This window comes from Triticum dicoccoides, chromosome 4B (assembly GCF_002162155.2).
Source record: "Triticum dicoccoides isolate Atlit2015 ecotype Zavitan chromosome 4B, WEW_v2.0, whole genome shotgun sequence".
NCBI classification, from domain to species: domain Eukaryota; kingdom Viridiplantae; phylum Streptophyta; class Magnoliopsida; order Poales; family Poaceae; genus Triticum; species Triticum dicoccoides.
In genome coordinates this window covers 111,736,550-111,756,006 of record NC_041387.1, presented here as the reverse complement: position 1 = coordinate 111,756,006, position 19,457 = coordinate 111,736,550, and the positions used below count along the sequence as shown (strand labels likewise).

Genomic DNA, 19,457 nt, shown 5'->3' with positions numbered 1-19,457 from the left:
CAATGTAATGTAGGCATGTATTCCGAATAAGTCATACGTTCTTATGGAAAAGAACTTGCATGACATATTTTGTCCTACCCCCCCCCCCCCCGTGGCAGCGGGGTCCTAGTGGAAAGTAAGGGATATTAAGGCCTCCTTTTAATAGATAACCGGAACAAAGCATTAGCACATAGTGAATACATGAACTCCTCAAACTATGGTCATCACCGAGAAGTATCCCGCTTATTGTCACTTCGGGGTTGTCGGATCATAACTCATAATAGGTGACTATAGACTTGCAAGATAGGATCAAGAACTCACATATATTCATGAAAACATAATAGGTTCAGATCTGAAATCATGGCACTTGGGCCCTGGTGACAAGCATTAAGCATAGCAAAGTCATAGCAACATCAATCTCAGAACATAGTGGATACTAGGGATCAAACCCTAACAAAACTAACTTGATTACATGGTAAATCTCATCCAACTCATCACCGTCCAGCAAGCCTATGATGAAATTACTCACGCACGACGGTGAGCATCATGAAATTGGTGATGGAGGATGGTTGATGATGACGACGGCGACGAATCCCCCTCTCCGGAGCCCCAAACGGACTCCAGATCAGCCCTCCCGAGAGAGATTAGGGCTTGGCGGCGGCTCCGTATCGTAAAACGCGATGAAACTTTCTCTCTGATTTTTTTCTCCGTGAAACGAAATATATGGAGTTGGAGTTGAGGTCGATGGAGCATCAAGGGGCCCACGAGACAGGGGGGCGTGACTAGGGGGGAGGGTGCGCCCCCACCCTCGTGGACAGGGTGTGGGCCCCCTGGCCTTGATTCTTTCGCCAATATTTTTTATATTTTCCAAAACTTATCTCCGTGGATTTTTAGGTCATTCTGAGATCTTTTGTTTTCTGCATAATAAACAACATCATGGCAGTTCTGCTGAAAACAACGTCAGTCCGGGCTAGTTTCATTCAAATCATGCAAGTTAGAGTCCAAAACAAGGGCAAAAGTGTTTGGAAAAGTAGATACGTTGGAGATGTATCATGGCCACACACTCATTGCCACAGAAAAATGTGGATCTTCAAAGGGAGCTTCATCTCCCAGAGAAGGGTCATTTCGGTCGGACCCGGGGTAGCTACTAGTGCGTGGTATAGAGATTTGGCAGAGAAAATCCTGCTTGGTTCGAGGGACCAAGAGATGGAGTCCTCCTCTAGGGAGGGGGAGTGGAGGGCAATGCATTGAAGCAACTCCTCCCATTGCGCCCGTTCTAACGGGCCAAAGGTGCGGCGGAAGGCAACGTCCCCCAAGTCCGTGACGGCCGCACACATAGTAAGTTTTGGATGGGCGCAAATACTAAAAAGCACGTAGAAATGTTCGGCAAACGGCCTATCGCCCGACCATCGGTCAAGCTAGAACAGGGTATTAGTGCCCGTTCCTACCGAAATTGAGGATCCTATCTGAAGGACCGGCATCAGCTGAATGATCGATTGCTAGAACAGTGATCTGCCTGTTCTAGGAGCGAAGGAAAGGGGTTGCCCACGCGGGTATTTTGCGCGGATGATCTGGAGCCATAGACCCCCATCCTCCACCTCAATGCTCCATGGCCACTTGGAGAGCAAGGCTATGTTCATCCACTTGGATGAAATGACGCCCAGGCCGCCTTGGTCCTTTGGCTTGCAAATCTTGGACCATCTCACCATGTGGTATTTTTTACCTATTGTATCGACCTGCCCAGAAAAACATGGAAAGGTATTTGGCGAGTTCCTGGTGGAGGGATTCATGTAGACTATAGAATCCCATCAAGTACATGAGCAAGCTAACCAGAGATAGTTCATCAACACTACCCGGGCTGCCTTGGACATCCAATGCCCCTGCCATGGTTCAACACGGTGTTGGAGCTTGGTCACCATGGGGCGAAGATCCTTCGCTTGGAGCGGGAGCCACTAATCATCAGGCCAAGGTAGGTTGCCGGGAATGATCCTAGTGGGCAGTTAAACTTGTTGGCTATGCGTCGGGACTCATCCACACAATAGCCCAGCACCATCACTTCACTCTTGGCAAAGTTTATTGTTAGCCCCGACATCTCTTGGAAACACAGGAGAAGGAACTTCAGATTTTGAATGTCTGCGTCTGAGCCCTCAACCATAAGAATGGTGTCATCCACGTATTGGAGGTGCGTAATGCCCCCATCACCTACAAGGTGCGGGTAGATCCCCGTGATATGTCCAGCCTTCCGTGCTTTGTCCAAGATCGTCGCCAGAGCATCGACAATCAAGTTAAACAGGAAAGGGGACAGGGGGTCGCCTTGGTGCACCCCATGGGCAGTGCTGAAATAGGGGCCGACTTGCCCGTTGATGTTCACCGCCATGCGACCGGACGTCACAAGCTGCATTACCCTAGCAATACAATGAGGCTCGAAGAAACGTTTCTTCATTACCTCCAGAGAAAGGACCAATGAATTGTATCATAGGCCTTATGGAAATCAATCTTAAAGAAAACAGCCCAAAGGTGTCTTCTTTTGACCTCATGGAGAACCTCGTGTATCACGAGGACCCCGTCTAAGATAAATTGACCCTTAGTGAACGCCGACTGGTTAGGGTGATGGATTCTTGGTGCCAATAGAGCCGCCCTAGTGGCGTACCCTTTGGCTAGAATCTGGAAGATCACGTTAAGTACCGTGATGGGGCGAAATAGTCAAATATCCGATGCCCCCTGGACTTTAGGGATCAAAGAGATAATCCCATAGCTCAGATGGGACACATCTAGGGCTCCCCTCGAAAATTTGAGGAATAAAGCCAGAATATCATCCTTGATGGTAGGCTAGAATACCTAGAAAAAACGGATCGGTAGGCCGTCAGGGCCCGGGGCGGAAGACGGATTCATTGATTTGATAATGGCTTCCACCTCCATTTCTTCAAAGGGTGCGAGAAGGGAATCGTTCTCCTCTTGGGATATACACAGATGTTCTTCCAAGAAGTCGCCAGCAAGGGCTAGGCCCCCTCTAGCTCATGCGGAGAACAAAGTCATATAAAATTCGTCTACGTGTGCCCGAATCGCGTCCGGGTCCTGCAACATCCTATCCCCATTCCAAAGGATGGGGATGGTACAATGCCGCCGTCGGCCATTGGCAATGGCCTGGAAATATGCCGTGTTGGCATCGCCAAAGAGGGGCCAATTGAAGGATCCGCGCTGGCGCCAATACTCTTCTTCCTTAGCATAAATGTCAGTCAGGGTATCTTCGAGGCTATACCGAAGTGCCCACTCCTCGGAAGAGAGGCCCGGGCCGTCAGCCTGGAGGCCAAGCGACTGGATCTCCATGAGCAGAGATTGTTTTTGGACCCGCAGGTCCCACCCAACGTTAGCCCACCAGCCTTTCATGAATTGTCTAGATCGTTTCGCCAAATGGTTCCAGTCATCCATCACTGACATGGCGCGGTGGGGTTCATCTCGGGACGCCATCCAATGTTCTTTAACGGCCGCAATAAAACCCGATTGGCGAAGCTAGAACGTTTGAAATCGGAAACGAGGTGGTGGGCGAGGACGCTCATCCATCGATAACAGTAGGAGAGGCACATGATCGGATCCAATCCGCGTGATGGCCTGGAGGGTAGGTAGAGGGAACCTTAGTTCCCAGTCTGGAGACATAAAGATCCGGTCTAGGAGGGTAGGGTTCACCTGTTTATTTGTCCAGGTCTATCTAGCCCCTATCCTATCTAATTCCTGAAGCTCGAGCTCCGCAATCCAATCATTAAAGCGCTGCATGCCCGATGGATCGACTCGAGCGTTATTCTTATCAGCCACCGAATGGAGAAGGTTGAAGTCACCACCAACGATCACAGGTCGAGTAGCCGCCCTAATCTTGGTGTCTAATTCTGCTAAGAAGGTGGTGGACCGGCTATGGTCAACCGGGCCATAGACGACAATCACTTTTCATGAAATATACTACATTGGGTTATGTGTGTAGGTTATGGGGATATAGAAATTGTGATGATGACATATGATCAATGCCGAATATTTGAAGCAGACATCTTTACACATTTTGTCAAGTCTAGCTTTCCTCTTTGCTTGCAAAAGCCATGCAGTTACTATGTATGCTAAGGCTTAAGAATGTCATGGAGTTGCAACAACCTGCAGTCTAGTTGCCAAAGAATTAAAGGCTTCAGATTTGAACTCCCTGCACAACCGCTCGGTGTACTTATACCTTACTTTAACATGCTTGTCTATTTTTTGTAGGTTGGTGCACTAGAAGCAAACGGAATAAAGGCGATGACTACATAAGTTAAACCAACGGTTGGATGGTTTGTCTATTTTTTGCAGGTTGTTCATGTAGTTCCATCCTGTGACTTGACTTCACACTATTTTCTTTCTAGAGTAACTTTAACATTCAGTCGTCAATGTAGATTTGTCCATGTACTAGCAGACAGTAAAATTCTTTATCATGGACTATTAATATATAAAAGTATTATTGGATTATTAATAAAAATATATTCTTAGTTTTTTGGCGGATATAATTAGATTTAATATCATGAAAAGTGCTTCATAATATTTCTGGAATTTAAACTGTTCACTGACAAACTCAAAAAGGAAATTACAATCGAAGTTCTATGTTGCAGTTTTTGCATGTATAAAACAGGCCAACATTTTTTCACTATTATGTGTGGACAAAAGCTGCATAAAGCGATTTTGTTATTTCAAAAAGGCGACTATTTATTAGCTAAATATTTGTCTTTCTAGATATTTTAACAAGTGACTACATACGGAGCAAAATGAATGAATCTACGCTCTAAAATATGTCTATATACATCCGAACGTGGTAGTTCATTTGAAATTTCTAAAAAGACAAATAGGAACGGAGGGAGTATAAGTCAGTGTTGATGACTGCTCGATCTTTCACAAGTCATGCATGAACATATATGAGGAGAAAATCTTGATCTTATGGCTGAGTAGTTGTCTAGAAATAACTGCTTCTAAGTCGATTTAGCCATATATAGTCTTTTTTTTCCGGGTAATTTAGCCATATATAGTCCCTCCCAATTACTAGTAATTACTTCTGACTAACGGGACGACGATATTCACCCTTTAGTTTGGAAAATGTGCATTCCATGTGAATGTGATTTAGTAACGGAAGGGTCTCCCAAGTCCCAAGTCACAACATTGGCAAACTGCACGTTCGACTTGACAGCATTAAACAAATTTCCTTTTACGATCTTGTTGCCTTTTTTTTACGGGATCTTGTTGCCTTTTTTATCACAATTTACACGTCTGATGGTGATTAGCACTTTTTTTTTTACAATTGGCGTCTCAACAATCGGCCTTTATATTAACAGCGATTAGCACATAACACAAATTCAAATTATTAACCAGAAAAAACCAACGATGTGCCACAAACCTTATTTGATCGATCAACAGTTCAACACATGATCATGTTCAACAGTTCAACACATGATCATCACAGTTATAATTAAGGCCCTCCTGATCGCTGCCATAAACAGTGCATGCATGCGCCTATCTAGCCAGTTAATTACCAATTAACGGCGATGCAATGCTCTAACAACACAGATCGAACAACAAGTTGATGGAGGCGGCAGCCGGCTGCTTCCTGCGATCGATCGTTCCATTGCCACGGTTCACGAGGACACGCCGACGCCGAGGAAGTCGATGAACGGTGGCGCATCCTTCGTTTTCAGTGGCTCGTCGCCGTCGACATGGTAATCCTTCCTGTTGTGATGGTCAGGGCCGCCACGGCCATCCAACGCTAGTGCTTCTCTTGAAGGTGGGGAGGAGAAGGCGATGGAGAGAGAAGACGGCGCCGCTGGTTGCTTGCCGCTGTAGCTACTGTACCTTGACAGCAAGCTCTTGTTTCCTGAAGCGCCGTAGCCATTGAACAGCACTGGAGTAGAAGAAGGCGCCACTGCCGCCGCCGCCGGCGGTGAGCCGAAGAAACCGCCACCACTAGGCTTGGAGAAGCCAAAGCAGAAGGAGCCGGCCGACGCGCTGGCGAAGTCGAGCTGGGCGCCGCCGCTGTACGAGTAGGACGGGAAGGTGGACGAGGCGGCCTTGGCGAGGAGCCTGCAGCGCTCGCGGCTGCGGCGGGCCCTGACGACGTGCCAGTGGTTCTTGACGGCGTTGTCAGTGCGGCCAGGAAAATGGCGGGCGATGAGAGCCCACTTGTTGCCGTGGACGCGGTGCGCCGCTAGCAGACGCTCCTCCTCTTCCTCCGTGAACGGCCGCTTGTTGATCCGCGGGTCAAGCTGGTTGAACCACCGGAGACGGCAGCTCTTGCCTACAATTAATTACCACAAATTAGTTTTAAATATTAGAAATAAAATTGAAAACTTAGCAGGTCAGGGAAATACATTCTAGCAATTATTAATAATGAAAGAAATTCGTAATTCATTGGCGAATGAAGAAGTCATACTTTTTTATTATTTTGGCCAATTAATATGGAGAAAAAATATATGGAGAATTCATGGTTAAGTAGTGCAATTTTGCAAGGACGTGAAATTCTAATATAGCAGTGTAATGTTGTAGGATTTGTGAGAAAAATTAATCGGGCGAGTAATTACATAATTAACGCACTCAAGGTAGGTCAGGGCACATAAAGGTTATTGCGTACAGATCGATTTAGTTGCATCAACCTGCATGCATGCCTGAGAGAGACGAGTGAAGAAATCTTCTCATTAGGCTAAGCCGTGTAGGTGATCAACTCTTGACACATGCATCCATATATACATGGATTTTTCACATGTATAAACATAAAACGAACCGTGCTTTGCCTGGTGATTAACTAATTAATGCTGTCTCAGTGTTGCTAGTAAGAACACACCCTACCACATCTGTTACAGTAAGGAACTGTACACGGTTTTGAGTACTATGTAATTTTTTTTGTGAAAAATATTATGTAACTATATGTTTCATGGAAAAATTATTTAAGTGAAACTAAAAGAGGAGATTTAGAATAAAGATGCACGCATGCTAATTTCACCTTGTTCTTGAATTTTGCAAGCTACTCCCTCCGTCCCATAATATAAAAGTGTTTCTGACACAACACTAGTATAATAAATGCTTTTATATTATGTGACGGAGGGAGTAGTAGTCATCCACATGAAACCTTGTGTTCATAATTTCTTCTTCAATCTAGAACAAGTATTCCAGGAATATAACCAATTCCGAACTTCTAAATTTTTGATGCATCAATTAGACAAAGATCAGTTAATCGTACATGTTTGCCTTTATGGCCATGCATCGGGCTAGATTTATCTTTGGTCTAAGAAAAGTAACACTAATCATTCCAATTACCGAAAATATTAGGAGAATTGTGTATCATTCCATTGAAGCGCCTTGGAAGGTAGGAAAAGTTACATCCACAGGCGGAGCAAGAGAACTATATAGGTACCCCAGAACAGATTCAACTCGTCATCGTGCACACTAATGAACAACTTATATGATCCTACTGTTTTTGGGTATAGCAGGAAGGAAAACTCACTAAGGAGACATAATTTTAATCTAAAAAAATCTTCTATTTCCAAGATACCCAAAAACTAATAAGAAAGAAAAAACTAAAGCCTAGCGCAAATATCATTCCCCTCGAGGAAGGATTTTCTTAGTAGATGGCACAAGCAGCGCTAAAACAATCTGCCCGTGAAGTAACCCCCCTCAAAGAAAAAAAGTATGGCAAACTGAACAGGTGCGTAGATCATCTACTTCCTGAGCACAAATCGCATCAACCAAAGTCAATTATTTCTCATCAAGGTTATATGCATCAACGTCATCTGAAAAAGGAAATTAAGAAACATTTCTTGTTGGAAACAGATCGACGATCAAAGAGATAGACCGGCAGTTTCACCCACCTGATCTGCCCTCGAGCTTCTCGGCTATGGAGTTCCAGTTCTGGGGGCCGTACTTCTCCACGAGCTGGCGCAGCTTCTCGTCCTCCCCCGGCCGCCAGTGGCCTCTCGGGCACAAGGACGACGGCTTCGCGCCGCCTTCGGATGTGTTGGTGGTCGACGACGACGACGCCATCGGCCTTCGCCGGCCGGAGAAAAGGAGGAGGATCGAGGCCTGGCCGACTAGAGAGCTCGCGCTTGAGAGAGAGGAAGCTAATGCGTTTTTGGTCCGTAATGAGCTAATGGCTACAAGTCAGAGGGGCGTATGTATATAGAGGTAGAGTGAGAGAGAAGGCTATGGTGTGTGTGTTAGCTTTACCCACACACACGCACGCAGGTAATGACACGCATGTTGGGCTAGGGTTTGGGGAAGAGGTCCTTTTAGTTTAGTTTTACACGACAAGAGAGAGGGGGAGCTGTGAATGATGCATGCACGCTCACATACACCGGTAATGGAGTATTCAACATCTCTCTTTCTCCCTCTCTTGTGTGCGTGTGTGTAGGGCTAGCTACCGTGTGTCCATGTCATCTCTATCTCCCACCAACTTGCCCCGTTTGGCTATTCGCCAGAGACCACTCCTCTCACAGCCCCCATCCAACACAAACCTATCCCCGGCCGGATTACTTCCAGCTGCAATATTTGTACTTCTTCTCTAACTTCCCTAACAATATTCTCCCCCCTCCTCTCCATCTGCAATGCAAAGACATCATCAACTTTCTTAACAAACGATCTTATCTAAACAACTCCCTGCCCCGTTGTACGTGTTCTTGACGCTTCTTTTCAATTACGTATGCCGTTTGTTCTGACACCTATTTATATTACATCACAGATCAAACGGCACTTTCTTATGATCTTATGTTCCATGTAGTACAATAATTCCTCCATATGTACGCATCTCATTTACACCAGATGAAAAAGTTGAGAGAGGTTGTTATGGTCAACATCTGGGTGCACCCCCAAGAGGGCAAACCGTTCTATCCCAGCCATTACAGCCATACACAAAAACAGCAGCCGTAGTAATGGCCAATGAGCTAGCACACACACAAGGAAGGTGGTTGGCTGCCTGCATCCTGCAGAGCAGAAGCCCAAAACCTGCAAACCTTTGCAGCATGGGATGTGCTGCAGAAATGGGATGCATTCAAGCGTTCCATGCCGCCCACTGTTCGTTTTGTATGGGTGGTATGGAGTAACATGTATATCTTGATGTGAGCGAGAACAGTAGATCGGTACATGCATATGCACTCTGCGCCGTAAATGTGACCATCACCATGTGGCCTGCAGGGATGTTGCTCTGCACTATTAATTGCTACGTTTGTTGTACTGCCCATGTAACTAAGCAAAACGCATGCGCTCTCCAACAGTATCCTGTCCTTCACTGGTACATTCAATTTGTACTTGCAGAACAATAGGTAGAAGGGTGAACAGTTTATATTCACAAAATGGGGTTTACAACGATTTTCCAGGAGACCGGAGAAAACATGAACTGTAGCAGCATTTGGGAGACTAGATTGCAGAAGCAAAAAAAGTCAAACCTGTGAATATATTAGTTGCTATACTGGTCCTTCCTGTTTTGTCTTTACATGTACAAATGGTCAATATTTTGCTCAACTGTTTGCGAGTGAACATCTTACAGCATATATATGGTCAATACTTTGCTCAACTTAACTGAAGGCTGCGCCAGCTACCAGTATTAGAAAATGTACAAGAGTGTTGCTGCGTAGAGCAGAATTAACACTTATGCATAGCTTTGTTCTGGTATGACTTGGCTTTTTCCCGACCTGCTTTTTTGTGTGTGTGCATTGGTTTTGGTTGTCTGCATCCTAGCTATGCAAAGATTGGGTTTGTGCTCATTTTGTATGTATCTCCCGCTTGATGCCTCATGTCGAGTCAATAAAATTCACTCGTTGTCAAAAAACAGAATTAACACGCATAAACAATTAAAAGGCTTACTGCTGAGATGTTCCTATAACTAGCCCTAACAAGAATATAACTAAAACTGATCAACCCTTCCACCCAAAATATGTAACATTGATAGCCCTTGTTTGGTTTAGCAAGGCAAGCACATATTTATGCAAATGGAATGGGAAACTGCTTAGCATAACTAAGTGGGGAAGTAGGCCCCAACAACAATGGACAAAATGCACATCCGTAGGAAACTGCGGAAATCTGATGCAACCACTAACCAAAACATGCACTACACATATATATTCCTTCCTAGATGCAAGTGTGAAGAGACAAATATATCTCGGTTTTTACTGCATATACAAAGTGATTTTTTGCTTTACCGAGACTTTTTCAATTTTCAGGGTTTTAGTTAATTAAATCACCCAAAAAATACCATCAGCTCATTGGCTATAAGTAAGCCTATCTGCAACAAGTATGACAGTGCCACACTTCGCGGATGCACACGATTGCAATAGCTTTCCGTATTAAACATATGGTCATCCATCACAAATACACCCCCCTAAATTTTGTAGTCAAAGTAGTTTCACCCGTGAGATGCCGACGTTGAAAATTTGGGCGCCAACGACCTATTAACAATGACTTGAATACAGTTTCAGGTTACGAATTCCGTTCCAAGAAAGTGCGATTGATAACGCACTCGCAACCGCTAGTATTATATGAACCATTGTTTAACTAGAGTATAAGTTAAAACAGGTTAGTTTGTGAGTCTGACTTGGCATGTGTTGAGGGTGTAGCTTTAGCTTGCTGCTTTGGAATTAGAATCGGTTCCAGAAAGGTTTTTGTGATATCAACAGGTGGTGTGAACCTTGAAGGAAAAAACAGCCAAAGTTACCACAAGATCAATGTAGTGTTACACAAGTTTTAGGCCGGTAACGGATTGAGAGCTTTGACAAATCATGACTACAAGAGCTAATTGAAGAGCTTAAACAGAATCCTAACTAATATAACATGCATTAGGCACACATGCAGTCGGCATATCCGTTGATAGTTTCGATCAAACTGCTTTAATCTAACTATTTTCGTCGCGAAGGTTCCTAATCATTTGCCATTAAGTAGTCGACACGATAACATGGATGATCCCAAAAAGGAACCAAAAGAGCTCCCGAGCTGTACAGCTGACATATCTAGAGGGTGTTGTATAGCTGGCTACGCCACATTCTTGACATAATAATTAACTGATTTCATCAGAAAACGCTAATTTTGGAGATTGACACGCTAACTTTTCTTGTATAATTGTGATTGTTAAACGGTATGTTGACTCAGCTAGGGAATTAAATAGTAACAACCACGTGTGCATGATGGAGCCACCTAGGAGCGTGAGAAAGAACAAGCACTGTCTAATCGACACTTGATATATAATGTCCAAAAGAGATGAGAGATTTTCAGGCATTGACAGGGACTTGCAACCAATCCCCTGAAGAGATGGGAATGACAAGAAAACGGAAACTTTTACCAAAGTACATATGATTTCGTATCATCTTAAACAAGGAACCGAAGGTGTAGTACTATTAAACTATGGGGTGTGACCAACTACTTGAGATTCTACAATGGTTAACGAGTATGATTTTGGAAATTAATTATCTTTTTTTTAAATGGTGGCATAAGATTTGCCCCATCCATTAAATAAGGAGAGAATAGAGTTTAGAGTTTTTATAAAACACCCCACATAAGCGGCATGACAATTACTCACACAAAATGATAGTCCCTAGTTTTTTTGTGCCGGCAGTAACCCATAACTTTGCCTCTTCAAGAATGGTTCGAAGAAGAATAGGTGGTGGCACAATTTTTTGTTGAAACACCATAGCATTCCACTCGTTCCAAGTTGTCCATGAGATGAGCATGGTGAGGGAGGTCATGGCATGCGAAATTGGGTTTCGGTTATCGATTCGTTTGTCCCACCACTCAGTGACGGATTCATCTAGATATCATCCAGGGATGTTGACGTGAGGTAGCCCAAGCTTCTCGATGATTGATCTCCAAAGCCTAAGCGTGTAGCAACACCTGAAGAAGAGGTGTGGCCCATGCCACTCATGTATCATTAGGGCAACATGGGTGGCGATTCCTCGATGACGCTACACGACTCCAATTCTCATCACCCATTGGCCATTGGCACAGTTGGACAAAGCCAATATGACATCCTAGATGTCAAGGAAACTGCCTTGGAATGTGGGCCATGAACGGCCCTCCGACGAGCATTGTGGCAACGACGGTGGTTGCTCCTTGATCTCTATTGCCGAACGAACCACCGGCAGCTCGTTTTGGTCGCCCGCTGGAGCTCAAATTCCCATCTTTTCTTTCCTCTCGATCTCCGCCAGAGAGTCCGTGGATTATACTCTCGTCTGCCTGCCGTCAGGTCGTAAGGAGGGGATGCTAGTGCCTCGGCTCCGTTTAGTGGAGATAAATTAGGATTTTAATCCTTGCAGTGGCGGTGCTCGGATGAATGGCGGCACTTCACCCTCTAGTCAGTTTTTTGGGCTCCTATAACCTCGAGTTTGTCCATCAGGATGAATTAGTCGGAGCTTTGGCATAGATTCCTATCGGCTTCTCAGGGCAGCGAGGTTAGGGTTTCTCGCAACGCGTACGCGACGACGAGATTTAGTGTCATGTTCTTCCAATCGATTTAAGGATCCGACAATGACTGCGGCTTGGGTGTTGGTCCTTAGGGGCACATGCATGAAGGCTTTCCGGCTGTCATCGACAAGGTCAGGCCGGTTTCGGTATGGGAGCAGCGACATCGACGTGCTGGTAGCTCGTTCTGGCAGTGGTAATGGTCATCCGGTGATCCAAAAACCCCAATGTAATTTTATTTATGTTTGGGTGTGCTTTTTTACTTCCAGTGAATCTTTATAATAGACCTAATTCATTCAAAAAAATGATAAGGTGGGTTGTGGCGTGCCCCGAACCCACCAGGGATCCAACCCCAGGTTTGACACTTTGGTGTCTCATAAAAGCGGAGATATTCTTTCGGTGGGAAGCGACGTGATAGCCGATGCCCAAGATCCATCGGCTCGGTCTCTTCGAGGTGCTCATTGGATAGGGTATGTGTGTGTGCGTTCATTGAGGCAAGTTCATGTACGTGTTCATGAGCGTCTGCGTCTGCATCCATTTTGTGTTTTTTATGTCATGATCAATTCATTTTTAACTGCATCATTGTTCAATGCTGACCAAGTCCCTTTTTTTGCTTGCGATAATGGTGAAAAAAGAATTTGATAACGAGATTGTGTAGATTTTTTACACATTCATATACACATTGACTTTTTGGGCTTTTTTTTCTGCTAGGTCCTGGACAGGAATATTGGGCTCTTTGATTAATTAGATTAGAGGTTAAGTGTACCCGTTTTTGGTGAGTAAGTGGGAGTGGAAGATTGAGTAGCGATTTAGTCAATTGTATGGAAGACTTCGAATCAAATCATGTATCTGTGTGCGGTCGGAAGACACGTAGTAGTAGATAAGAAATTGTTGGTTATTGTATTGGGTCATAGCTGACCAGACCAGGTCAGCTGCAGCGCAACACGGGTACACCTGAAACCTTTGTCTTTGTTGCATGTACGTCTATTGCACGTGCGCGTTGAGAAACTCTGATCAACAGATAACTGCTTATCGTTGAAGGGTTAGAATTAACATCATGCGACGCTCATGTTTTTGTGACAAAAACAGCAATAGTACTGACTGGTGAGAAATCATCGCCTTAATTTTTTTTCCTTTTTTTGAAATCTATTTTTTTTCTTCTTAACCCGACCACTCGTTAGTTGCTCTCGAGGAACAATTCTTCCTCAAAGAGAAGAAATCTTACTGCATGGTAAGTCGCTATAGGGTTTGCGTGAGTGATAATTAATCGAGACCCAGAACAGCAGCGAGGTGACCAGGTCGGGTCGTACCTAACCTAACACGCACCGAGGAGCAGTAGATCTAGCTGAACCAGGTTGGACCAGATCAGTCTGGTTTGCTCGGGACAACGGGGCTACCTTCATCGGTTCACCCCTTCTCCCTCTGCCGCCTCTACACACAAAGCAGAGAATCCATTTGCATGTGTGTGCATTTCCCTCTCACGGCAGTGGGGCCAACGTGCCGGGCCTGAACCTCGGCCAAAACATTCACCGGCCGGATGCAACAGTTCATTCAAATGAGCGCAAACTTCGAACCCCGGTGAAAATCCCACTGCTTTTCTTCCAGAAGCACGTACGTACATGGGCTCCGCCGATGGTGAAGGCGTAGCTAGATCGAGTAACGGGGACGCTCGTCTCTAGTCGGCCATCCCATGTCGTCTTCGATTCGGTTGGCCACACTTGAGGCATCGACGACGTTGCCTTTTCCGGAGAGAAAAATAGTGGTTCATGGTGTCTCTCCAAGCAATAATAATCCTACTATATCACTACTAGCACACCCGAGCAATGTGAGGACCAACTGAACAACTGGAGCACGACGCATAAAAGTACAGGTGGTGGTTGGTTTCAAACTCCAATCCAACAGTCACTTGCCCCCAACTACACATATTCCCAAAGCAAGCCAGCAGGGGAGTGAGTTGCACCAGCCCAAAATAAGCAATCCAACTCTCTCTGGCGCCTCGGCTAGACAACACACGCAAGAATCCAAGGCGCAATTATGCATGAAAGCAACGTTAAACCATGCTGCTGGGTTTGTTTGTCACTGGTAAGCCACTGAGGAAGGAGCCATTTGCGGCAATAAGCTTAACTGGTGCTGGTGCCAAAACCTGGGGCTCTCCGGTGTCAGTCAAGGCCCCTCAAACTCGCTGCCAGCCGTGAGCTATCTGCTGTTTCAATGCGGAGCAGAGGCATGTGCATCGGCGCATGCATGCTTGTGTTGTTTTGTCTAAGATGGGCTGGGCCAATTGATTAATTAGCCGTGTCTTCTCAAGAAAAGCATGGATTTCGGGGATATGTATGGTCGAATTAATACCCTGTTGGTACTTGGAGGATTGGATTTATAATTAACATAAAATATTAGTTAGTGATGCTCACTTGTCTAGAGCAAAAATCATGTTCATCTTCCAAGAATTTGTTTTTGGTAGCGAATCTTGCTTGCCTGGCCGGTTTCTTACTAGAGCTGTTGGACAGCCAAGACTGTGTGTACGTAACCCATATCTGTCTTCATTTGGAGCAGCTTGCGCACTTACCCAGCCGTATTCTGGAAGATGTTGGCTGCCATTCTCTTCAGATCACCATAATATGTGTATAACATCCGAACAGTTTTTTGCGCTTTCAGGAAGTTTGTTGTGAACTGAAATCATCAGATTGATAATACGCAGATTAACACCCAGTTTCTGGAAAGTAAAATGTTTTTTCGTGTATTCTCCTCAGCATCAAGTTAGAAGTTGTCATTACACAGACATGACTTATGTTTTTCAGACTCCAATATCCTTTTACTTGATATCCATATGATTGTAAAGAGCTGGCTGAGGAACAATATAACTAAGCAGAATATCCTCACTTGCCCTGTGTTTCAGACTTTACAGTTAGCATCGTCACTAGACAGCCTCTCAGTCATCCTTTTGTCGTCTGGATGATGCAAATATACACTTTAAGTCTGAAGTATCTGAGGCGCCCTCAAACGAAACGAATAGTTCACTGAGAGCGCATAAATGATGAATCCACGTCCATATGTTTGGTTAGCTTAAGCTTAACTGGATCGTTGACGATCTGAATACCAGCACTGTGATGCTATCACAAAAGAGAGATATGTGAGCATCAAATGGAACACCAAGATCAGTCAAGAGCCATCAAAGCCATACAATCTCCGATGTGGCAATGGCAAAGGCTCGAAGTTCAGCGTTAGCACTAGGGTGTGAACATTGGAGTCTGTTTTTTGTACTTTCATGCAATAATAGAAGTCCCAAGAAAGACATTGGCTAATGATTTTTTTTCTATCGCCTTTATTCTCTTTCTTTTTCGTTACTTTTTACACGGCTCGCTTACAACTCTGTAGACAAAAAATGTTAATTCGTAGTGTCTTTTTAACTTGTATACAAAAAATCTATTATATATTGAAACATTTGTTATAATATATATTGAAACATTACATTTATAATATACGTGGTCAACATTATTTTTATCTATTATATAAAAAATCTATTATATATAATGTGTATAAAAATAATGTTGACCACGTATTTATTTATTTTACATGTGTATAAAAATGTTCCTAATTTATTAAAAAATGTACAATGTACATTGAATAAAAGCAGACATAAAAACATATATTTTTAAAAACAATTGTATTAAAAAATGTCAAAAATCCTAAAATATTCCTGATGTATACGAAAAATATACACTATGTGAGAAAAAAAATATTCCTATTGAAAAAATGTTCCACCTGTATTTAAAAAATGTTGACATGTATTCAAAAAAGTGCTCAAAACTTGTATTCAAGGGAAAAATGTACATCATGTATTTCGAAAGCAGTGAAAACTGAGAAAGAAACAAAGAAAAACAAAGAAAAAAGGAAAATAAGAAAGAAAAAAGAAGTGAAAACCAATAAGGAAACAAAAGAAAGGAAAAAAATCAAGAAAGAAACAAAGAAAACAACCATATGAAGACGAAGAAAAGAAAAAACCGAGAAAACCGACGAAAAACACAAGGTATAATAAAGAAGAAAAGAGCAACAAATCGGTCTGTGGGCACCAGGTTCTACCTCGCCGCCGCATAGGGTCGCTATCGGGCAAAGCCCCGGTGGCGGCGGGGTCTCTCCTCGGCGTGGCCCCCTCCTCCTAGTATGGCGTGGCGCTCTTCCGTCGGATGAGCTTGGCGGGTGATACGTCTCCAATGTATTTATAATTTTTGATCGTTCCATGCTATTATATTATCCGTTTTGGATGTTTATGGGCTTTACTATACATTTTTATATTATTTAGGACTAACCTATTAACCGGAGGCCCAGCCCAAATTGCTGTTTTTTTGCCTATTTCAGTGTTTCGCAGAAAAGGAATATCAAATGGAGTCCAAACGAAATGAAACCTTCGGGAGAGTTATTTTTGCAATAAACTCAATCTAGGAGACTTGGAGTGGACGTCAAGAAGCAAATGAGGAAGCCACGAAGCAGGGAGGCGCGCCCCAGGGGGTGGCGCGCCCCCCACCCTCGTGGCTTCCCTGTCCGACTTCCTTCGCCTATATATATCTACAACCCTGAAAACATCCAGGAGCACCACGAAACCCTATTTCCACCGCCGCAACCTTTTGTACCCGTGAAATCCCATCTTGGGGCCTTTTCCGGTGATCCCACTACAAGAAATATGTTAACTTGTGACCTTGACTATTGGTCATTGAAAGGTCATTGTTTTTCATTTGCGACCTTTTTATGACCAAAAACAGAAGGTCAGAAGCTAGCAGTCGTAAACTGAAATTAACGACCTTCTCCGTGAGAAGGTCGTAGACGTTTACGACCAAAACAAAAGGTCGTTGAACCCATGACCTTTTGTTTTGGTCACTGGCTGACAGCCCAGGCCACGTCGGATCCGACGTGGCAAAATTACGACCAATTGAAAAGGTCGTTGATAAGATTCAGCCCGATCCAATTTGGTGTTTTAGATGGGCCGAGCCCAACAATTCAGCCTTTTTATATATTTTTTCTGTCAATTTTTGGTCGGGTTCATGGGCTAAGCCCAATATTGCAGCCTTTTTATTTTTGTGCCATGGCCTTTTTTCTCAACAGTTTCATTTTTCATTTTCTATATAAAATGGGTCAACTAGTCAAATAGGTTCCTCGTTGTCAGGTTCTGGTAATTGGGTCCTAGCTGTCAGAGTCATATTCTTCATATTTCAATTTAGAAGTAAGTAAATAACTAGTATTTACATTGGTACAGACCACATAATACTTCAAATAATATCATCCTTGTTGTACAAATAGCACGTGATACAAGCTCTTAACATATACTTTACAAGCATCTAGAAGTGTAATAACAGTTACAAGTATGGCAATCACAATTACTAGCTCCAAAAGTGTAATACTAGATGGCTATTCACAGTCTTGCCATGCCTAGATCCTCTTGTCTAATCACCCATGAATTTGGTTCCTGCACATGTTTGGAACCATGTGATTCTTCAAAAGAACATGAACAGGAGCATATAATACAGAGTACTAGTATGAAACAAGGGGCAAGAATGAATTTACAACAAGGAAATCAAAACAAGGACAAGAATAATTCTTTGCCACTGGAAGATTAGAAGCAGCAAAATAAGGGCTCGCCCATGAATTTGGTTCCTGCACATGTTTGGGAACATGTGATTCTTCAAAAGAAGATGAACATGAGCATATAATACAGAGTACTAGTATGAAACAAGGGGCAAGAATCACTAGTAGAAAAACCCCTATTAGTCCCGGTTGGTGAGGGCCTTTTGTCCCGGTTCCTGAACCGGGACTAAAGGGTCGTTACTAATGCCCTAGACCTTTAGTCCCGGTTCTAACACGAACCGGGACAGATGAGCCTCCACGTGGCCGGTGCGCCGAGCCCAGGCAGGAGGGCCTTTGGTCCCGGTTGGTGGCACCAACCGGGACCAAAAGGCATCCACGCGTCAACATTTCAGTGGCTGGGTTTTTTGTTTTTTTTGAAGGGGGGGTGGGTTGGGGGTTTTGGGGGGTTAATTTAGGTGTTTCATATATTGTGTTAGCTAGCTAATTAATAGAGAGAAGTGTCCTCTCTTATGTTCGTGCTTGGTCGACGCTACGTACTGTACATAGTGAGGCCCTTGACACGCTAGCTAGTAAGAAAATGAAGGAAACCATTAAGTACAGAAGTTCGTCATGCATACCGAGAGAAGTGATTGATCGACCTCTCCTTCTCCGAGAGATTGGTCGAACAACAAGTTTTCGTATTATCTATCCGATGCTACTGGCTACATACATATACAATATGTAAGATCTCTTACAATCCCCTAGGATTTGAAATCAACTTCCACATGGTATTCTCAGGCTTTATTGATGACGTGGTCAAGAAAGAATCCCGCCAATTCCTCTTGAATTGTTTTCATGCGATCTTGTTCTAGGAGTTCATTCCGCATCTGCCACATCTAATTTGAAGAAGGGGGATAATACATATATGAATGAAACTCAACAGAAATGATGGTGTAATAAAATGAAATTGTGAATATTATTGCTTACGCACTTCATATTGTATTTTAGAGTAGCCCCGCTTATTTTTCAAAGCCGCGTTGTAGATGAACTCGCACACATAGTATCCACAGTAATTATTCCCTTGTTCCTGCCACAAGCACTTTACGAGAAATAGAGGTCAATCAAACTGATAATGAAGCATTATAAATGGCATTGATGAAAGTATAGCTATAGAATCAACGGGAGATGCGCGCAACTAGCTAGCTAGTAGTACTTACTTTCGGGTATGTATATCGCAGCTCCTTCGGCAGTCCCGGAGCTTCTGCGGTGAACTATTTCCAAATCCTGCAAGACAAAGAAAATAATTATTATTACTTGAGATATCAGGAAATGAACAAAAATTTGCCGATATTGGTGCGATAATGATCGATTGAACTTACTTGTTGAGCAATTTAGTCATGTCCGCATAGGTTTCGGGATCTTTCCGTCTCGAGTCTAAGACGGTCGCTAGTCCCCGCTCAAGCTTAATCTCCAGAAGAACATAGTGGAAGCTG

At 43.8% G+C, this 19,457-nt stretch overlaps 1 protein-coding gene across 1 annotated transcript; it reads right to left on the bottom strand.

Annotated features, from left to right (window-relative positions):
• Positions 1–5,340: 5,340 nt before the first annotated feature.
• On the bottom strand, positions 5,341–8,228 carry LOC119295340 (transcription factor CSA-like). The gene is made up of 2 exons (XM_037573753.1): positions 7,839–8,228; positions 5,341–6,271 (listed from the first exon to the last, which is right to left on the bottom strand). The coding sequence occupies exons 1-2, from the start codon at positions 8,008–8,010 to the stop codon at positions 5,616–5,618; spliced, it is 828 nt and encodes a 275-aa protein (XP_037429650.1). The 5' UTR covers positions 8,011–8,228; the 3' UTR covers positions 5,341–5,615.
• Between the last annotated feature and the right edge of the window lie 11,229 nt (positions 8,229–19,457).

What these genes read in the sequence shown, in the direction of transcription:
- LOC119295340 (XM_037573753.1), bottom strand. Translation starts at nt 8,010, where the DNA reads ATGGCGTCGTCGTCGTCGACCACCAACACATCCGAAGGCGGCGCGAAG. An exon ending in GAAGCTCGAGGGCAGATCAG is followed by an intron (nt 6,272 to 7,838) that starts GTGGGTGAAACT and finishes AATTAATTGTAG; the next exon opens with GCAAGAGCTGCCGTCTCCGG.